Source organism: Buceros rhinoceros, unplaced genomic scaffold (genome assembly GCF_000710305.1).
Source record: "Buceros rhinoceros silvestris isolate BGI_N320 unplaced genomic scaffold, ASM71030v1 scaffold277, whole genome shotgun sequence".
Lineage (NCBI taxonomy): Eukaryota > Metazoa > Chordata > Aves > Bucerotiformes > Bucerotidae > Buceros > Buceros rhinoceros.
In genome coordinates this window covers 50,936-68,870 of record NW_010421389.1, presented here as the reverse complement: position 1 = coordinate 68,870, position 17,935 = coordinate 50,936, and the positions used below count along the sequence as shown (strand labels likewise).

The 17,935-nt window shown below is 42.8% G+C and overlaps 1 protein-coding gene across 1 annotated transcript in view; it reads left to right on the top strand.

The window, feature by feature from the left end:
* The first annotated feature begins 4,608 nt into the window (after nt 1-4,608).
* The window catches only part of LOC104496492 (inactive pancreatic lipase-related protein 1-like), a 14,131-nt gene continuing 804 nt past the window's right edge, over nt 4,609-17,935 (top strand). Inside the window, exons 1-11 of the mRNA XM_010139621.1 lie at nt 4,609-4,657; nt 5,407-5,561; nt 6,070-6,195; nt 7,688-7,822; nt 8,646-8,754; nt 11,321-11,440; nt 11,668-11,787; nt 13,192-13,310; nt 14,430-14,559; nt 15,548-15,659; nt 17,280-17,447. Coding sequence (XP_010137923.1) covers nt 4,609-4,657; nt 5,407-5,561; nt 6,070-6,195; nt 7,688-7,822; nt 8,646-8,754; nt 11,321-11,440; nt 11,668-11,787; nt 13,192-13,310; nt 14,430-14,559; nt 15,548-15,659; nt 17,280-17,447 — 1,343 coding nt within the window. The remainder of the gene's footprint in view (nt 4,658-5,406; nt 5,562-6,069; nt 6,196-7,687; nt 7,823-8,645; nt 8,755-11,320; nt 11,441-11,667; nt 11,788-13,191; nt 13,311-14,429; nt 14,560-15,547; nt 15,660-17,279; nt 17,448-17,935) is intronic.

The following is a 17,935-nucleotide window of genomic DNA, read 5'->3' as shown; positions in this document are numbered from 1 at the left end:
AGAGCTGTTTCCCACCACACTGAGAGTCCATCAGATTTTCTGCCTATCAAAAACTCTGAAGGCAGCACATTGCATCAGCACTGCCCTGCAACTGAGAATGGCCCCAGGCATCTCCTTTCCACAGCCTAGGCTATTGCTCAAAACTTCGCAGCCCCACACAAGGGCACTGCCCTCTGCAACAAGGCAGGAACAGAACAAGACCAGAGTATTTCTTCAGCAGGTCAGAGCAGCCCTTTGTACACTGCACCTTCACAGAAGCAACAGGCAAAAGCAAACCTCAAGTGCTCCCCGCTTTGGAAGAAACTAAATGGCTGAATCACCTGGCTCCTGTTTAATTTCAAACACGTGCCTTTTGCACAGCATGAGTGAGCCACCTGAGCTTTAGAAGACCAGGGAAGTGGAAATTTTTCTAAATATAGAAAGCAAACTCTAAGTTAATGAGTAGGTTGAAGGAGTTAATAATTTATTCACTCTCATTTCCCCATGTTTAATAAATGATGTACAAGCACTTTGGCAGAAAATTTTCTAAGAAATAGGAGTAGGAATACAGTATTAGGAATGTATTTGTAATGAGTATGGTTACGTAGATATCTGAATTGTTTTTTTAAAGAAGAACAACAATGTAGTATTCTTGACTACACGTTAACCAAGCCTGTATAAAATCAGAAGCATAATTAAACACAAGTCTGAGGTTCAGCCAAGAGAGCTCTGCAGTCCTGAGTATTGCAAGTCCCCTGGGGACTTGACAGGTGGCAAGGGAAGCATGAACAATGCTGGGAAGCACCACACCGTGACCCAGGAGAGAGCTATGGCATCCTGTAGCACCAGAGATCCAGTCCTCCCCTCTGTTCCAGACTTCCTATAGCTTCTTCAGGACTGCAGAAACACAGCCAGACCTTTATTTAGCACTTTTTCTCAAAACCTGTCTTTCTTCTAACAGCTCCTGTGATGGTACAACTCCATCCCCACTCATGGGCCACCCCATACTAGGTGTGACTCCCCTCTCCAGGTCAACAATGCATTGAAAAGGGTAGTGTACCAGAGTGTTAAGGCCAGCCCCAGCTCTGGCTCCTGCCTTCCCTATTCTCTGGAGAAAGACAATTACCTCCTGCAGCATGCCAAAGCCTCAAAGACCCCCCCCTTAGCACTTCTGGCTCCAGCCTCGCCTATTCTGAAAGTGCAGTGACGACAATTACCTCCTGCAGCGAACTGGAGTTGAGGCACCCCTTTGGCTCACCTGGCTCCTACTCATCCCCTGCCCCTTATCGTCTTGGATGATCAATCTTCTTATGATCTGTGTAAGTGTAGATCTGCTACACTTATGACTCAAAATGGGGAATGCCAGAACCTCAAGATGCAGCAAGTTACAGAATCACAGAATCGTTCTAGTTGGAAGAGATCTTAAAGATCATCAAGTCCAACCATTCACCCTGCACTGCCAGGGTCCCTAAACCGTGTCCCTCAGCACCACATCCACACAGCTTTTAAATACGTCCGGGGATGGGGACTCCATTGCTTCCCTGGGCAGCCTGTTCCAATGCCTGGCCACCCTCTCTGTAAAGAAATTTTTTCAAACACCCAACCTAAAACTTTCCTGTTGCAACTTAAGGCCATTCCCTCTTGTCCCATCACTTGTAACCTGGGAGAAGAGACCAATCCCCACCTCGCTACAACCTCCATTCAGGTAGCTTTAGAGAGTGATGAGGTCACCCCTGAGTCTCCTTTTCCCCAGACTCATCAACACCAGTTCCCTCAGCTGCTCCTCATAAGGCTTGTTCTCTGGACCCCTCGCCAGCTTTGTTGCTCTTCTCTGGACATGCTCCAGCACCTCAATGTCCTTTTTGAAGTGAGGGGCCCAAAACTGGACACAGTACTCAAGGTGTGGCCTCACCAGTGCCAAGTACAGCAGGGGGAATCACTTCCCTCCTCCTGTTGGCCACACTACTGCTGATACAAGCCCGGATGCCATTTGCCTTCTTGGCCACCTGGGCACACTGCTGGCTCATGTTCAGCTGCTGTCAGCCAATACCCCCAGGTCCTTTTCTGCTGGGCAGCTTTTCAGCCACTGATCCCCAAGCCGCTCTTCCCCAGACCATTTCAGGGGGCTGTGGTGACTCAAGCACAGGACCTTGCACTTAGCCATGTTGAACCTTATGCAGTTAGCCTCAGCCCATCAATCCAGCCTGTCCAGATCCTTCTGTAGAGCCTCCTGACCTTCAAGCAGATCTACACACCCACCTACCTTGTTGATGTCTGCAAACTTACTGAGGATGCACTTGTCCCCCTCATCCAGATCATTGATAAGGATATTAAAGAGAACAGACCCTGAAAGTCCACTTGCACGTATTTGAGGGTGGGCCCTGGATCCAAGTATTTCTCCTTCTTTGTATGTGTGTCTGGACATCTTGTGCTTGCATATACACACATATTTTGATTTGAAGTTAAGTTTGGTAAGTTAGCGTGAATCCTGTCATTCTCAAATCTGTAATCAAGTCACTGTTTTACTTTGCTAAATCAGTTGCTAGTTCTTAAATTGGTTAATCATTAAGTGCTGCTAAAATCCAACCCTTTCGATTTACCTTTTACTAGCAATAAAGTTTGAACCGTTGTCAAATCAAACCATGCTAAATACATTCAAACCCGACAGTTCCTGACAGCCCTTGTCTGTGAGGCTGCAAGGTCCAGAACAGCATCTCCAGGCACAAAGAGCAGCCTGCATCATTTTGAGGGCCATTCACTCCAACCCTACTCCTTCCCAAAGGAGAAGCAAGCAGCTGAAACCCATCTGACCATGGTCTAAGGAATTGTCTAGTGTGTTGGTATTGTGTTGAATAAGAGCAGCAGATTAACTATGATAAAATGCTAACTCAAATCTTTTTCATCAGCTCTTAAATTAAATGGGAAAGACTGCTTCCCCCTCATTTTAAATGAGTGTTAAAACTTACCATTGTACTAGGGCATGCAGTGATTCTCCTGTATCACTGATATGAATATACGTACAAACTAATATGCTACTTCAATTAAAGCCAGGATCACTGAGCTCTGAATTAGTATCAAAGGCGATATTGCAGGAAAATTAAAAACTTTACTACTATTTAAAGAATTAAACCCCAGTAGAATGGATGAAGCTGCGTAATACCTAACTACGCAGCTGGTATCCATTTGGTCATTCCCAGAGTGGAGATTAGGGAATGTCAGCTCTGCAAAGACACGTGGCCACAGCCATAAAGCATAGCCAAACTGACAAAGGTCACCTTTCTAGAAGAGTTAGCTGATGCCTCAATTCTTCTTGAGTTCCCTTGTGACATTCTTCTAGAGGCAAACAGGACCAGGGGGTTCCCAGACCTAGTCCTGGTCATTCGCACAGGCTGATTTTCACCTTTTAGCTGATGTCTCTAGTAGAACATCCTAGGGAGCTCTGTAACATCGCTACACAAAGCAGTCACGTGACAACACCTGAAGGAATTCTGTATAGTAATTTAATATTTTTGCAGCATGTTGGCTTTTAGTTCATCACACAGAGGGCTTTCTCAAAACTTGGGATACGTGGACAGTATGGAAAGGACCCAAAGGGGTAGGCTATTGTCCTTCTGCATCTACTTATTTCGAAAAGGCAACGAAAGTGACATCAGGAGAGGCTCAAACTCTTTCACTACGAAATGAGACACCAGGTCCACTAAGAAGTTTTCCTAAAAGGATAAGGCTTCGCTGAATTGAGCTGATATCAAGAAATGGGCACAGAAGACCCAGAAGCACTCCTCACCCAAAGTCACTTGATGCAGGGTAAGGTAGGGGACTTAAAGACAATGTGTTCCCTTCTACCTTCCCCAGTAGACTCCCTAAAACCCAACTACACAGCACCAAAACCATAAGCCTTCTCAGCCAAGACAAGCACCTAAACGCACTGCCACACAGATCCACGTAATTCTCTTTAATGTCCCACTCCTGATGTGTTGCTGCCTGGGAATTACTCTCCCTCTGGAGCTCCAATCCTATTCTGGGCTCCAACACAACAGTTCAAGAAATTATGTCTATGGATTTTTGAGGGAGAGCAACCATCAAAGCTGTTTTCCAACTTAGCTATAAAGTATAATCTGAAATAAATGTTCCTATCTTTCTGGGAACATTTCCAAGGATAAAGCAGACTATAAAAAGTACACGCAAAGTTTGCACATTAGAGCATGGAGCTTCAAGGCTGCAATGTAAGTAGTTCAGGTCTGGGGTTTTTTCCTTTTACCTAGTCAATTATTTGGCTTCCCGAGACACAGCAGTGTGAAGGGGAATGACAGCTCACGTAGGCATCCTGGTACTAGTTCTAAAGTAGCTACTACACATAGGATTAGAAGCACAGCCTCAACGGCACAAAAATCGCTGTGGATTTAAGCTATGCTTTGGTAGACTTAGGAGCTCCACAATCTCTAGTGGAGCAAGCAAACACACAGCTAACTCATACACGTCTCACATACTCGGTGGTCATAGATATACTTAACAGAGAAGACAGATACAGCACCCTTCACACCCTGAGAAACTTCCACACCAGAAAGCTAAGCATGCTTGCTAATCAAGTGGATCAGCAAATCCTAGCTGTTTCTTTTTCTGCTGTTCTAGATGCTTGGGATTTGGATACTTGCGCTATTTCTGCTCAGCGCAGCAGAAGGTAAGCATATAGGGGTAGTATTTATATAGCCTTTCTGTGCTGCTGTATTTTGTGAGATATTATTCTACACTACGGTGCCTTAAATCTTACTGATGGAGCTTACATAGTTCACTTTCCTGTACAAGAATGGTGAGGTGAGTGTGCGTGCATGTTGTTTTTCTTCTTTTCTTCTCTGAGACATGCAAGGAACGCTGGTGTTTTCTATCTCAGAGCAGAACAAGTGCTCTACCCAACCTAGGAAATTGTTTGTTGTACTCTTCCTTAGTGATGGAAATGGAGAAAAAGCTGCTGGGGGTGGGTGGCAGAGGTGATCTGATCAGAGGACATAGCTTTGCACTCAGTGGAAGCCACCAGCTTGAATAGTACAAGAGTTCTTCAGTAGCCAGGTGCTCCGCACCACCTCGAGTTATTGCTGACTGTTTGCAATATCTTAGCTTGGCATTAGGAGAAACTCATCAACTGTCTGTGCCTTAGGCTGGGGAAAGATACCCAAGGTACGGCACAGGACACCCACGGAGGAACTCCACTGAATACTTTGTTGATGAGCAATAGGGTGGCTTCTTTTCATGGGATGAACTGTAGCCTTTGAAGATCTGAGAGGGGGCAACTGCTGGTCTTTGCTTTCTATAAACTACGAGATTTTTTAAGAAGCCAAGAGAACTCTAGAGAAGAGAAGCTATGAGTTATGACTAGCCTTGCTCCACTTCTTTGCTCATTCATGTCTTATCGATCTGCTCTGTGTGCTACAGGCGAAGAAGTTTGCTATTCTAGGCTTGGATGTTTCTCAGATGATATACCATGGTCTGGGACTACGGAAAGACCAATCCATAAGTTACCCTGGAGTCCAGAAAAGATAGACACTGAATTCATCCTGTACACAAGACAAAATCCTACTGTCTTTCAAGTAAGAACTATTGTCATTTAAACATTAGTGAATCATGTACAAAAAGTAAATAAACACAGGCTCCAGCTGGGTTCCCAGAAAGTGTTAGAAATGGCCAAACCTCCACTTTGTTAAAGTGACAACCTCTTCCAGCTCCTTGGCAGGGTCTCTGGGACAGAGCTCTCATCCTCCTCCAGCCCTCTCAAAGCAGCACTCCTTCGTGGTTTCTGTGTGGCTGCTGAGAAGCACTGGAAAACTGCGTTTTTAAAAATCAGTGGGTAATTCTTTTCCATGGGTAGAATGAAAATACATTAAAAGGAAAGTCTTGACTGCTCTAAGATATGTGTCGAAGCTAGCTTTGAATGGAGATACAAACCTTAGGCCACAGGCTCATCTACATGTGCTCACGTGACTGACATTGTGTAACTTCTAGACACCTGTACAGATGAGCGTAACTCAGGTCTTTGCAATTTTGATAAACCATTTACAGAAAGATTTCAATATTTATTTAATTTAATATCTGTAACAGAGGATCTCTGCAGTTGACCCCTCAACAATCGAGGCCTCAGCTTTCAACACAAGTAGGATGACCAGATTTATCACACATGGATTTATAGATAATGGAGAAGAAACCTGGCTGTCAGACATGTGCAAGGTAGGTACCACAGGGAAATCCTGTCCCGGTGAAGCTCCTTCGTTTGCATTTATAAATACTTTCCTATAAATTGCCTGTTTTCTCTATTTCTAATTAATTTCTCTCATGGTACTTGTAATGATAAAATGGGGAAGAGAGGCCACATTTTCAAATCATTAGCAAATTAAATATGTAGCTCTGCACCCCAAGAAAAAGCATGAGGTCAAATGCCTTCAATTCTTCTCTTTAGTGAAGTGAGTGACAACAGGATTCGGCTCAGTAAGTGTTCTTTTTCTTGGTAAAAACACCACAAACCCTGGAGCAAGATACTGCTTAGGAAGGAGGGTGATTCCAGAAATAACTGCAGACCCGTAACTATTGCATCACATTTCTCCAGACAGGAGACAGGTTTCTAGATGTGGGACATTCATCACAAAGGCACGGGCTGTCACGTGGCAGGCTGAGGACGTGGGCTGACCATTAACAGAAGCACTGAGGCAGTAGGAGTGTACATCCAGAAGGGATCTCAAGGGGATCATTTTGAACAAAGCTTTTAACCTAGGACTTGCTACGAACAGTGAACAAAGTGAAGCACTCTGCTTCGAGTTTTGTGCTAATTCCCCAAGTTATTTCTTAATCCTCTCACCACACAAAGTTGCAGTTGCACATGCACAAAGTGCATATGCCACCAACTAGTATTTTGCTCCGTGCTGTATGACTAGTAGTTTTCATTGCAGCTGTTAATTATTTTCCTTCCCATTAAGTAATAATCCTATCTGCACATTTATTTTTACACCTGGTAACATAGCCACAGACAATTCTATTGCCTTTTTTTGTCCTTTGCCTGTTGTAACTTGGATGCGTTATAATGTCAGGGAAAAAAGGAAAGAAGAATAAATATACTAAAGATGCTAAAGCAAAATACATTTAGCCAAACAATCCAGCTCAGAGGAGAAAAGCAAAGCTTCAGATTCTATGGCATGTATATATACATTCCCAAATAAAGTCATAAATCAGAAATGAATATTTAGTGACACCAGCAATTTATGTACCCTCATAAAAAACACACATCTTTCTTGCAAGTATGTATCAGTAAAACAATCATGATTTTATAATCAAAAATATAAGTTCTAATTGAATTTTAATTAAAGAAATACTTTTAAGTACCCTTAAGTGAATCAGTACACGAATAGAACCCTTATTTACTGTTATGTACAAAGTTCAACTGCAGTTAAGAAGTATTTATATTGTTTTCCCTTCTGAAAATAAACACTGCTCTGGGTACTTGAAAAGATGGTGTGGCCTTTACTGCAGCTTACCACCCTGTTTCAGCATTGTGTGAACAGACGTACACCTGTGAGAAGGCACAACCACATATACACGCTAAGGTCTTGGTTCTTGAAGTGTCCCCATACGAATCCATGCAACATTTACGGGTTGAGCTGTGATGAGCCATGTGAATCAATTCCAGATCGTATTTACTGTTGGTTTTTACTTTTCTCTTACAAAACAGAGGATGCTTACTGTGGAAGATGTGAACTGCATTTGCGTAAACTGGAAAAAAGGTGGAAGATGTCAATACACTCAGGCATCAAACAACATCCGAGTTGTGGGTGCTGAAATAGCTTATTTTGTCAAAGTTCTTATGGTAAGAATCTTCTGGTTATAAAGCTATAGCTACAATGCTGATTTGAAAGAAATACAATTCAGGGACTTTCATGAATGTGCATGTAGCCAGCAGAATCACTACGCAGTGATCGTTTTAGAAGTTGTGCTGAAAACAGGCTCTTTTTTTTTTTCTTAAACTAACAGAACTCTGTCATGACAGCAGGGTTAGTCAGTGCAGAGACAGGAAGTTCTAGAAGACATCCCTACAGTTCAGCCAAACAGTTATTGCACAGATGTCAACAGCTGTAAAATGTTGCGTATTTTTAAATATGCAGAGATGAGAGTCAGCAAGCTGCCCTTTCACCAAGACAAAACCTGCCAATGGCTCTTAGGGATGCCAGAAAACCAGCGGGCAGCCAGTAGTGGCCAGAGGACAACTGCTCTTGAGTGAGCAACACTACTGAGGGACCAACACCACGCAATGTTGTGCACGGTACCTAAATCTACAGAAGATGCTAGATGCCCCCTTCCTTAGCCAGCTTCACACAGGAAGCGATGCTTGGTTTGAAGCCTTCTTCTAATCTTAACAGGTGTAGGATGTGAAATGGATACAGAGCCTCCAAGGACGCTGCTGACAGAGCTGTCTAGGGTTTTAACAGCCTCCGAATGAGGGCAGCACCTGAAGGAGGAGTTTTGAAAAGCCTGTGTATTGAACATAAGTACCTAAACTGGCAAACAGATGCGGAAATCCTATAGAAGTTCTTGAGTTTTTAGTCAAATTAAAAATAGATCTGCAGAGCCTTTTTACTCTTCCCTGTTGCTGAAGAAAACAGGTGTAGTAATTTTTTGTATTGTTTTCTCAGGAAAAATACAGTTACTCTCCAGCTGACGTTCACATCATCGGTCACAGCCTTGGGGCACACGCGGCAGGTGAGGCTGGCAGGAGGCAGCCGGGGATTGGAAGAATAACTGGTAAGTCAGTGACTTAAAGACATGTAAAGACACCACTGCCTAACCAAATGTTGCTGCTCAATTTCTCTTAGGATTGTGTCTGACCGTGGGCTGTAGTTTAGTCAAGGGTAATTTAGACACTATAGAAGGTGCCTTGGTAAGCGTGGGAAGAGAGTCAGTCTGATGATTATTCTGCTTCCATAAGTTTACACAGCAAAGGAAAGGCTCCACACAGCTACCAGAGCTGAAGGCTCCCTGCAGCACACCAGCTGATTCGCTGATAGACACTGATGGTCGTGGCAGTCTCTGCAACACTCGTATCCTGGTGCTTCAGCCTAGCAGTGTCACTGCCCAGACCAGTGTTAAGAAAATGCCCACGATCAATTATGGATAAACAAAACGGGGTTTATTAGGTTCCTTTAAGCAGGTTCAAGTGATGTCTAGTTAGGAATTTTTACATAGAACAATACCTTACACGTTACTGATAACTTACAATGAGGGAAAAACAGGTTTCACAAGTAAACCAGCTCAGATAGAAATCTGAATGCCTTCTCTTCACCAATGCAAATTGAGAACTATTTACCGACAGCCTAGGGAGAGACGTATTCACAGCAGCACCATCTCCACTAGCTAATAGAAGAATCTCTCGCTTACAGAAACGCAAATTCTTACCAACACTGTTAGTTGGCGTCCCAACTTCAGTATTTCGAAGCCTCTGTTCTAACGCCTTAGAATGAGAGCGAGATTCCTTTCTGCCTCGGCTTGTCCTCCGAGAAGAGACAGAATAAACTCCTTCTTTTCCCTTGTTGTTCCTGATTCTACTGTCTCTTCGACAAGCCTCCCATTTTATAGTAGATCGAATGTGCACTGTAGTCAATATCAGAAATGGGGTGTGAATGAGTTTTCAACAGAACTCAGACTCACAGGCACTTTGTCCACAGAGGGTCAGAGCCCTGCTTTGTGCAAACTCAGGGGCACGTCATCGCTCCGTTGTGTTTCCCTGTGTGAGTTACACACTGTAGGCTGGAAAGCGAGGAAGCCTCTCGTACTGCTGAGCCAGGTTTTCCTCTTCAGTTCTTTCAGAGCAGACATTTTTGGTTCTGGTTGGTTTTATATCTGTCCACATGCTGCTCCGAATACGCAGACTCTGGACACATACCACCCACCCCAGTCCCATAGTCTCTGTGTCTTGCAAGACATAAGGGGTCATGCCTCTGGGACTATTGGCCAGAAGCATTTTCATCTTCGCTTTGATCCCACAGCAAGTTCTCATTTTTCAGCATCCTTTGGCTTGTTAATCTAGTCTCTACCCACACCAGCTGGGAGCAAATGACTCTTGAAGGAACCATTTTGCAGCACTGCAAGACTTAAACGATGAAAAAGCGTATGGCCAAGAGGCAAAGAGAAGCTCTGTGGAAGCAGAGGCTGCCTCAGCCCTCTGTTAGCTGAGTCCCTGCACTGTTCCTCAAGGGATAGTGCTCATCTTTCTCAAACCATTTCACCGACTCTTCAGAAAAGCAGATGGCAATCAAATAGGCATATTTATTGGAAATCAAATTCATTTCTGAAAAAAACATTCCAGAGACCTCACAAAGCGGAGACACCATTTTGAGTATTTTAAAACCTCCAATACTCCCACAGAGAGCAAAACTAAAAACAAGTATTATCAGCAAAACTTATGATCAAACCACCTCTTTCTCAAAATGCAGGTAACTCACCCTGCAGTCCACATTCTTTAGCTATTTTTTAACATGCTCAGCGCTTCCAAAGTTTACAGCTATGGGCTTGTTCTCCTTATTCATCGTGCAGGCAGTGCCAAGGGCAGCATGCATTAAGCAGATGGACCTTTCATACACAAAAGACAATTTTGGATATTATTAACACAGCCCTTTCCAATTGTTACTCCTCCTCGGGGATTTCAGGCTTAGTGAACCTTCGACTAACGGTCTACAAAATTCAGCTTAAAAGCAAAAATAAATCTGCTGCTCAGAGACGACAAGAGATGCAAGTATAAGGTAGCAAAAATTATGGAATTTGCAAGGCTTTGCTGCAGCAATTTGGGAAGCAAATGACTGCTGTTTCCTGAGGTTCAAAAGCAGAGATAGTCACTTCAAAACGTTTTTCTAAAATCTGACTGGAACCAGAAGTACCCAGGCTGGTTTCAACACCTCCAAGCATGCAGGGTTCTATCAGCATCAATTCCTATTTGAGAATTCTCAAACAAGATACTCCAGAAGCCACGCAGATACATCGGTCATATGGGATGCAGAGACAGCAACCTCAGTTTGAGCAACTTTATTAAAGGGAAGATCAATTTAAAAAGTTATATCCATGTGTTTAGGATTCAGTATTGATGTAAATCAGTACATTTTAACAGGCTTCACACAGCAACCCTTTCTCATTCCTGGGAGAAAAGCCACTTGGTAAGAGCGCACATATCACCTTTTTATTAATGCCTATGCTACTGAGGTAGAAGGAGCCATAGGCAACTGCACACATGACATTCGTTATTTCCAGTCACGGTGTTGTGTAAAATGACACATCTATAGCTCTTTATCTATACATAACACCAACCTTTTTCGTTCAGGACTGGACCCTGCTCAACCGTACTTTCAAGGCACTCCAATTGAAGTCAGACTGGATAAAACTGATGCAGAGTTTGTCGACGTTATCCACACAGATTCAGCTCCCACAATCCCCAACTTAGGTGAGTATTCACCTCTACTGTATTAATACCAAATTATTTATACTCAGAGGCACTTCCGATCCTAATCATTTAACAAGACTGTTGTCAGCCACAGAACGAACACACCATACTGGTCACTAACAGCTCACATCCTAAAACACCAAGCACAGGCAAACGTCAAGGCAGCGGCTCTAGGTATGAAACAACATTAACTCAAAACATGCTTACCCCTGCTTTAAATGCTCCAGGTTTTGGCATACGCCCAGCGATAGGACACGTTGACTTCTATCCAAATGGAGGAGAGGAAATGCCAGGGTGTGATAAGAATGGGCTGTCACAGATCGTAGACCTCGACGGCATCTGGGAAGGTATGTATGTTGATTACATCACAGCTTCAGGGGAATGTCACCAATCACAACATAATGACTTGATTTTCTTAATTCAGGTGTTTTGCTTTAGCTTTTGGTGTGTCCACCCACAATGGCAGCTGCAGAGTAGAGTGAAACCGTTACCAAACCACACCATTTTCCAGAGCTCATTCAAAAATAAACAAGACAAAGGGCTTGCCTCTGGAAAATATTCCTCCTCTGAAGTGTCTAACAGCAGAAACAAAACTTACTGAAACTGTACCAAAATTTTTGAAGGGTTGGAAACAAGACATATTTTGTTTCTATTTAGTTGCCCTTCAGCAGCACTGGGTGGAGTAGGGCAGTGATGCTCACAGCCGCTTCTCTTAGGGTATCTTCAGCTGCGATTCTTCTGAGACAGAGCAATTAATTACTTTTTTAATTACCTATTACAATCTGGGTTGCATTAAAGCAATGTCATCGTGTCTATTTTTAGTCAGCTAAAAAAAGACCGGCGCATAGCTGCTCGAATACACTATTGTTTTGTTTTATATGGTTCAAACAAAAGCTCTAAGTATTAGAAAATTTCTATGTGTCTTTATAGAGTTAAATTGTACATAGAAAACAAACCAAGATTTCCGCTGTAGAGATTTCTCAGTATGTTATCTAAGTCCTTTTTACTTTACTGCAAACACTTTAAATACTGGGAATCCATGAATTTATTTGTAGTAACTAGCCTTTTTCTCCAGGTTTTATTCAATGCAGCTGGAGGCATTACTATTTTATTTTATAAACTTGTTATCAATACTGGAGAATTAAAGCACAAAGAAATTATTATGTCTTATATAGTGTTCTTTTTAACCTCAATTCAGGAAAATAAAGGCAACACAAAGCAAAAGAATACATTAATTATTTTAATTTTAAGAGAATCCCTTCTTAAAGCACCCCCAAATAACAATAATTTTGTTGTGAAGTCCTCAGCTGCAGCAAATCAGCATTGCCCTGGGAAGTTCACTATGAAATACTTTTCATTCGGTTTTCTTTTGTTATGCTAATGCAACGGTTGCCTACAAAAGACTTGCTTCATGCAGTTCTCATTCCTATTGTGAAACTTGGCCAGATTGCTTGAATAAGCGTTTGGGAGAGGAGGGCAGGTCAGGGACTGGGCTGAGCTGGCCAGTCCGTCTCCACAAAGCATTTCAAGTTTGCATTTTATACCTGTTGAGGCAGTGATGTTCCTTAGGGCATCAATTCATTGCAAAAGCAAGCTTCAAACCTTATGTTTGATGCTCCAAGAATGTGAGGAGGCTTTTGAGGAGGAGTGATGCAACCCTTGATATGCAATGACATATCAAGGGCTGTGCAAGTGTCTTTCCTTGAATAGTAACAGAAAGGATGAACTAACCTGGGAGCATCTTTTCGCAGGAACTCGGGACTTTGTGGCTTGCAATCATTTGCGGAGTTACAAGTATTACTCTGACAGTATTATCTACCCTGATGGATTTCTAGGCTATCCTTGTGCTTCATACGATGTTTTTGATACAGTAAGTACTTCTCAGAGCCTCAGGATGGACCATATCAGACATAGTGGCTCTTATCTGTACATCTGAAACACGATTTGTTTGTGCTAGCTTGCGCTCAATGAGCACATCCGTAAGAGATGCAACTGTCAGACACGCTGAAGTATTAGAGCTCAGGCAGTGGACATGGGTCAAAGCAGGAAAAGGCAACAACAAAACAGAGACCTCCCTGTGACAGCCCTGAGGCACTGCTGGAGCTAGTGTGGCTTTCCCACACCTCCTTTGCTGCATCAAACTGGGCAGGAGGTAAGGAGGAGAGCCGGTTCCTGTACTCACCGAGTGTTTCTACCAAACAGCAGTGAGTGGAAGCCCATACTGTAGTGGGTGAGCTTTCAAACACAGCTCAAATGTCTTCTTTTCAAAAGAAGAAGTAAAATAATAAATGAGGACGTGATGGGGTCAGTCCATGGTCAAAGTACTTTGGTGACTGAAGATGGCCTCAGGGACAAAGCACAATGGTTTATGGGCCGAGTTCAGGAAGCCCTTCCCCGTCCCAGACCAGGAGATAGGGACCTACAGCCTGAGAGTAGCAGGGAGGAAATGGGTTCATCGTATCCTACAGACAGAAGTATGAACTCACGTAGTGCTTAGATTGACCTTTACACGTCTGAGCAGGTGATACAGATTACACTTCATACTGCATTGGGAGAAGGTGACCACCTGCTGCCGCCGCCATAGTAGAAAGCTACTTTCATGGCAAAAATGAGCTTTGTTTCCGAGACAAAGCCTTTCTTGACCCAACACGAAGGTGTAAGGAGACATCAGTCTTTCTCATCAGCTGCTGGGAAGGACACCTTCTCCTCCTCCCTGCTCCAGTTAAAGACTAACCAAGGATGTTACTGACAGGGCTGGATTGAGCTAAATGGCATGAGAAAAAACATAAAGCCCTGAAAAATCAGAGCCTCTGAGAAGGTTGTCTAGTTTATATGATCTTGCTCAAGTCACAGAAAGGGTTACTTGAAATTTATCATTGAGGTAACACAGGGCCAGTTAGGTGGGTATGTTAAAAATCAATCCTATGACAATTTTTTTTTTCTTGGCTGGTCGGATAATTTTATTGATCTATATATTTGTTTTCCCTAGGAAAATTGTTTCCCATGCCCAAAAGAGGGATGCCCAAATATGGGTCACTATGCAGACAAGTTCAAAGGGAAAATTAAAAGTGATTTTCTGAAACTTTACCTGAATACTGCAGAGACCAAAGATTTTCCTCGTGAGTTTCAATTGCTTCCATTGCAACCTACTCCTTCTAACAAACCTTTTTACTTTCCTGTTTTACAATTAATTTTAACGGGGGAACACACCTCATAGCAGTGCAATGGCTCTTCAGTCCTTCCTGCCTTTTTCTCTAATACTAGTGCCCAGTTTTGGGACCTCCAGTACATGAAAGACGTTGACAAACTATAAAGCCTAGAGGGGTCCCAGAGATGTTTAGTGGACTGCACCTTGTAGCACAAGGGGAGAGGAGGATAGAAGTTGCAGCAAGAGAGTTTCTTGTCAAATAGTATGAAAATTACTGTCACAAAGGCCAAGAGCAAGCTTATCACAGCTGGCCGTGCTTTGAGAAGTGGATGGACCGGATGACCTCCTCTATAACCTAAGTTATCCTAAATGTCACCTCTGACATGACAGTTCTTCCTTCGCCTTTGTAAACAAGAATCAGAAGAGCTGCTTTTGCTAATTGCATCTCAAAGAAAGTTCCCACAAACAAAAATTACTTACTTTGAGCTTCAGAATTTTTTTACTCTCCTTCTACACTGCTTATGTTCTGGTATGTAGCAGTATTCCCAGCACCCCTTTCCTTCCAACTTCACTGTACATGAAAATCTTCATGGTCAAAACGCTGAGGTCTATATTGTGTTTACCACATTATGGACTAGCTTTGGACTAGCACCTTGGAGTTTGTTTTTTTTTTTTTCTTCTCGCTGAAAGTATCACAAATGTCTACCCATTTCTCATGTTGATCTCGTTAGGTAATAATTAGGTAATAATTGTATTTGTTTTGCATGCACCAAGATTCATGTGGGAGAACGTGGTGGTCCAGACAGCCTGCGATGTGGCCTTGAGCTGAAAGTGAAGGGCAGTGAAAATTTTCTCTTGCTTTCAACCGCAGCCTACAGACCAAAAAAACCCAACACTTGACATTTTGCAGACTGTTTCTCCCTGGGTACAATCTAACCTACCATATTTCTTCTGTGTAGTTTGGAGGTACAAAGTAACCGTGACCCTCGCTGGAAAGAGTAAAGTAAAAGGATATGTAAATATTGCCTTGTATGGAAGTGATGGGAACACAAGGCAGCATCAGATCACAGAGTAAGTTAAAAATTCAATAGAAAAGAAACTCTAGAATGTTTAATACATATTTTTAATTAATATTTCTGCTTAAATTTGTCTTATTTCAGAGGTCACATCCTACCCCCATCATAAATGCAGTGACAGTTCACTCACTCTGGGTTTATGTTTGAAAGGAGAAGGTTAGAACGCAGGATTTTAAAACACTAGAATTTGGTATCTCTTGTTGGCTGTCCAGCTAAGGTCTTGCTGGACCTACACTAGGAGAGTTCTGGTATTTTTGTCTTTCAGAGGCTTGTAAAATGTCACTTTCACAGCTGTTTACAGCGAAAGTTACCTCATGATTTACTATATAAAAATACACTTTTTGTGCCTGCTTACATTGAAGCTAGTTTCTTGCCTCCTGGTTTTGTTTATTTGCATTTTTCCTGTTTGTTTCAACTAAAGTATCTGAAACAATGAAAGATGGGGAGAAAGACTTTAGATGTGGGTTTGGTGTTTTGTTTTTTTGCATTCACCTGAGATGAGTCTGCCAGCACTGAACACCCTCCAGCCCTCTCCAGCTGCCATTTACATGGCCTGTGTCTATTCATTCGCTGGAAGTGAACTTTTCTTCCCCAGCAAATCTCGCTCTAACCTACCAGGCACCACTATGGATCTAACGAAGAAATGAAAAGACAAAGAGATTTTGTCCTGTTGCTCATCACATCCACTACCACAAGCCTTTTAATATGGAGGGGAGTAAACATCCTCCTCTGAAGGCAGATGAATGAGAAAGTCCAAAGCCGGGGGAAGGAATAAAAACTCTTTCTCATGAAGCTTGTTAAAACTGTCAAGTTTCCTTCTGGGTGTATCTGCTGGGTCCTCTGCTTCCTCCCCACACCCATATGTCTCAGGTCACATCAACAGTAACAGTTCTGCAGTGATGAAGGCATCACACATTCAAACGTCTCTTGACTTCATACAGCAGGTGTAAATTTAAGGAAGTAGCTCTCACCTTCGGAGCACGGGGGTGGGAGGGTGCGAAGGAGAGGGTAAGACAAGCAATGGCTCATATTCAGTGAGATGTAGTAGCTGCAGCCATTACCAGTCCCAAGTTGCTGCCGTTTAGAGCTGGCTGTACTGATGAGACGTGAAATAAGTAGCCAGATTATAAACTACAGGTACCCAACAGCAGACGCACAATTGACTCATCCACAGTGCTGCAAGTGTTGGAATCTCTGCTGGAGAGCCAGGCTGAGCAACTGGTGGATAATCCTTTTGGCCACCCCAAACAAACCCAACATCTGTATCATTTTTATTAATTAACATCAAATGAAAATTTCATTCATGTGCAAAAATCCCTGCCTACATAAGCAACAGGGAGCAAGCTCTGTCTTCTCCACATGGACTGTCCCATAACTGGGTCTTCATTTTGAAGTGTGACAGCACACCAGGCCTGCCTGCCTTTGCTGCTTCTGACAAACTGATTTGGGATGAATTACATTGGAAAATTGGCAATAATGTTGTTACCCTCTCATAAGCTAAATACTGTCTCTCTGTTAATTTTCTACTCGTTACCACAGGAAATCAGCTGACAGGACTGGTAATTAATATTACATGCTAGCAACACTCACACCCATAAAACATTATTTTTCACAGGGGAACCCTGAGACCAGACAACACTTACACAAAATTCATTGATGCAGAAGTTAACGTTGGAACAGTTAAAAAGGTTAAATTTCTTTGGAACAACAACTGGATAAATCCAACTTTGCCTAAACTAGGAGCTGCAACTATCACGGTACAATCTGGCATAAATGGAACAGAGTGAGTATATCCATGAAAATCGTGAAAGTTACTTGGAAAGAGAGTTGACAAAATCGTATGTGGGGTGAACGCATTAAAAGAAAATCTTTTATTTCCTTCGATTCAAGCCACTGTTCCTCCACAGTTCAATTCACTACTACTTCAACCCTTTGCACTAAATAACTTCAAAGGAAAAGTATTTCCAGGCTTCAGAAGAGCAAACTTCCTGTACAGCCCATTGGGTGAGAAAAACTAGCACTGGTCTGGATAATCAGCATCATTCTAGCCAAGCTCCTCCTGTCCACAAGCACTGGTTATCTGCATCTGAGCATGCGTTAGGATGTCTGATTCGCTGTCAGCTGGAACCAGCGGAAGTTCTCTGTTGATATTGATGGTCCCTAAAGTCATGATTGAAAAAAGAGGATGCAGATGATAAGTCTACCCTTCCAATCAGCGCGGTTAATACTTGGAAGCTGCACTTAAAAGGCTAAGTGTGAAGTTGAGGGAAA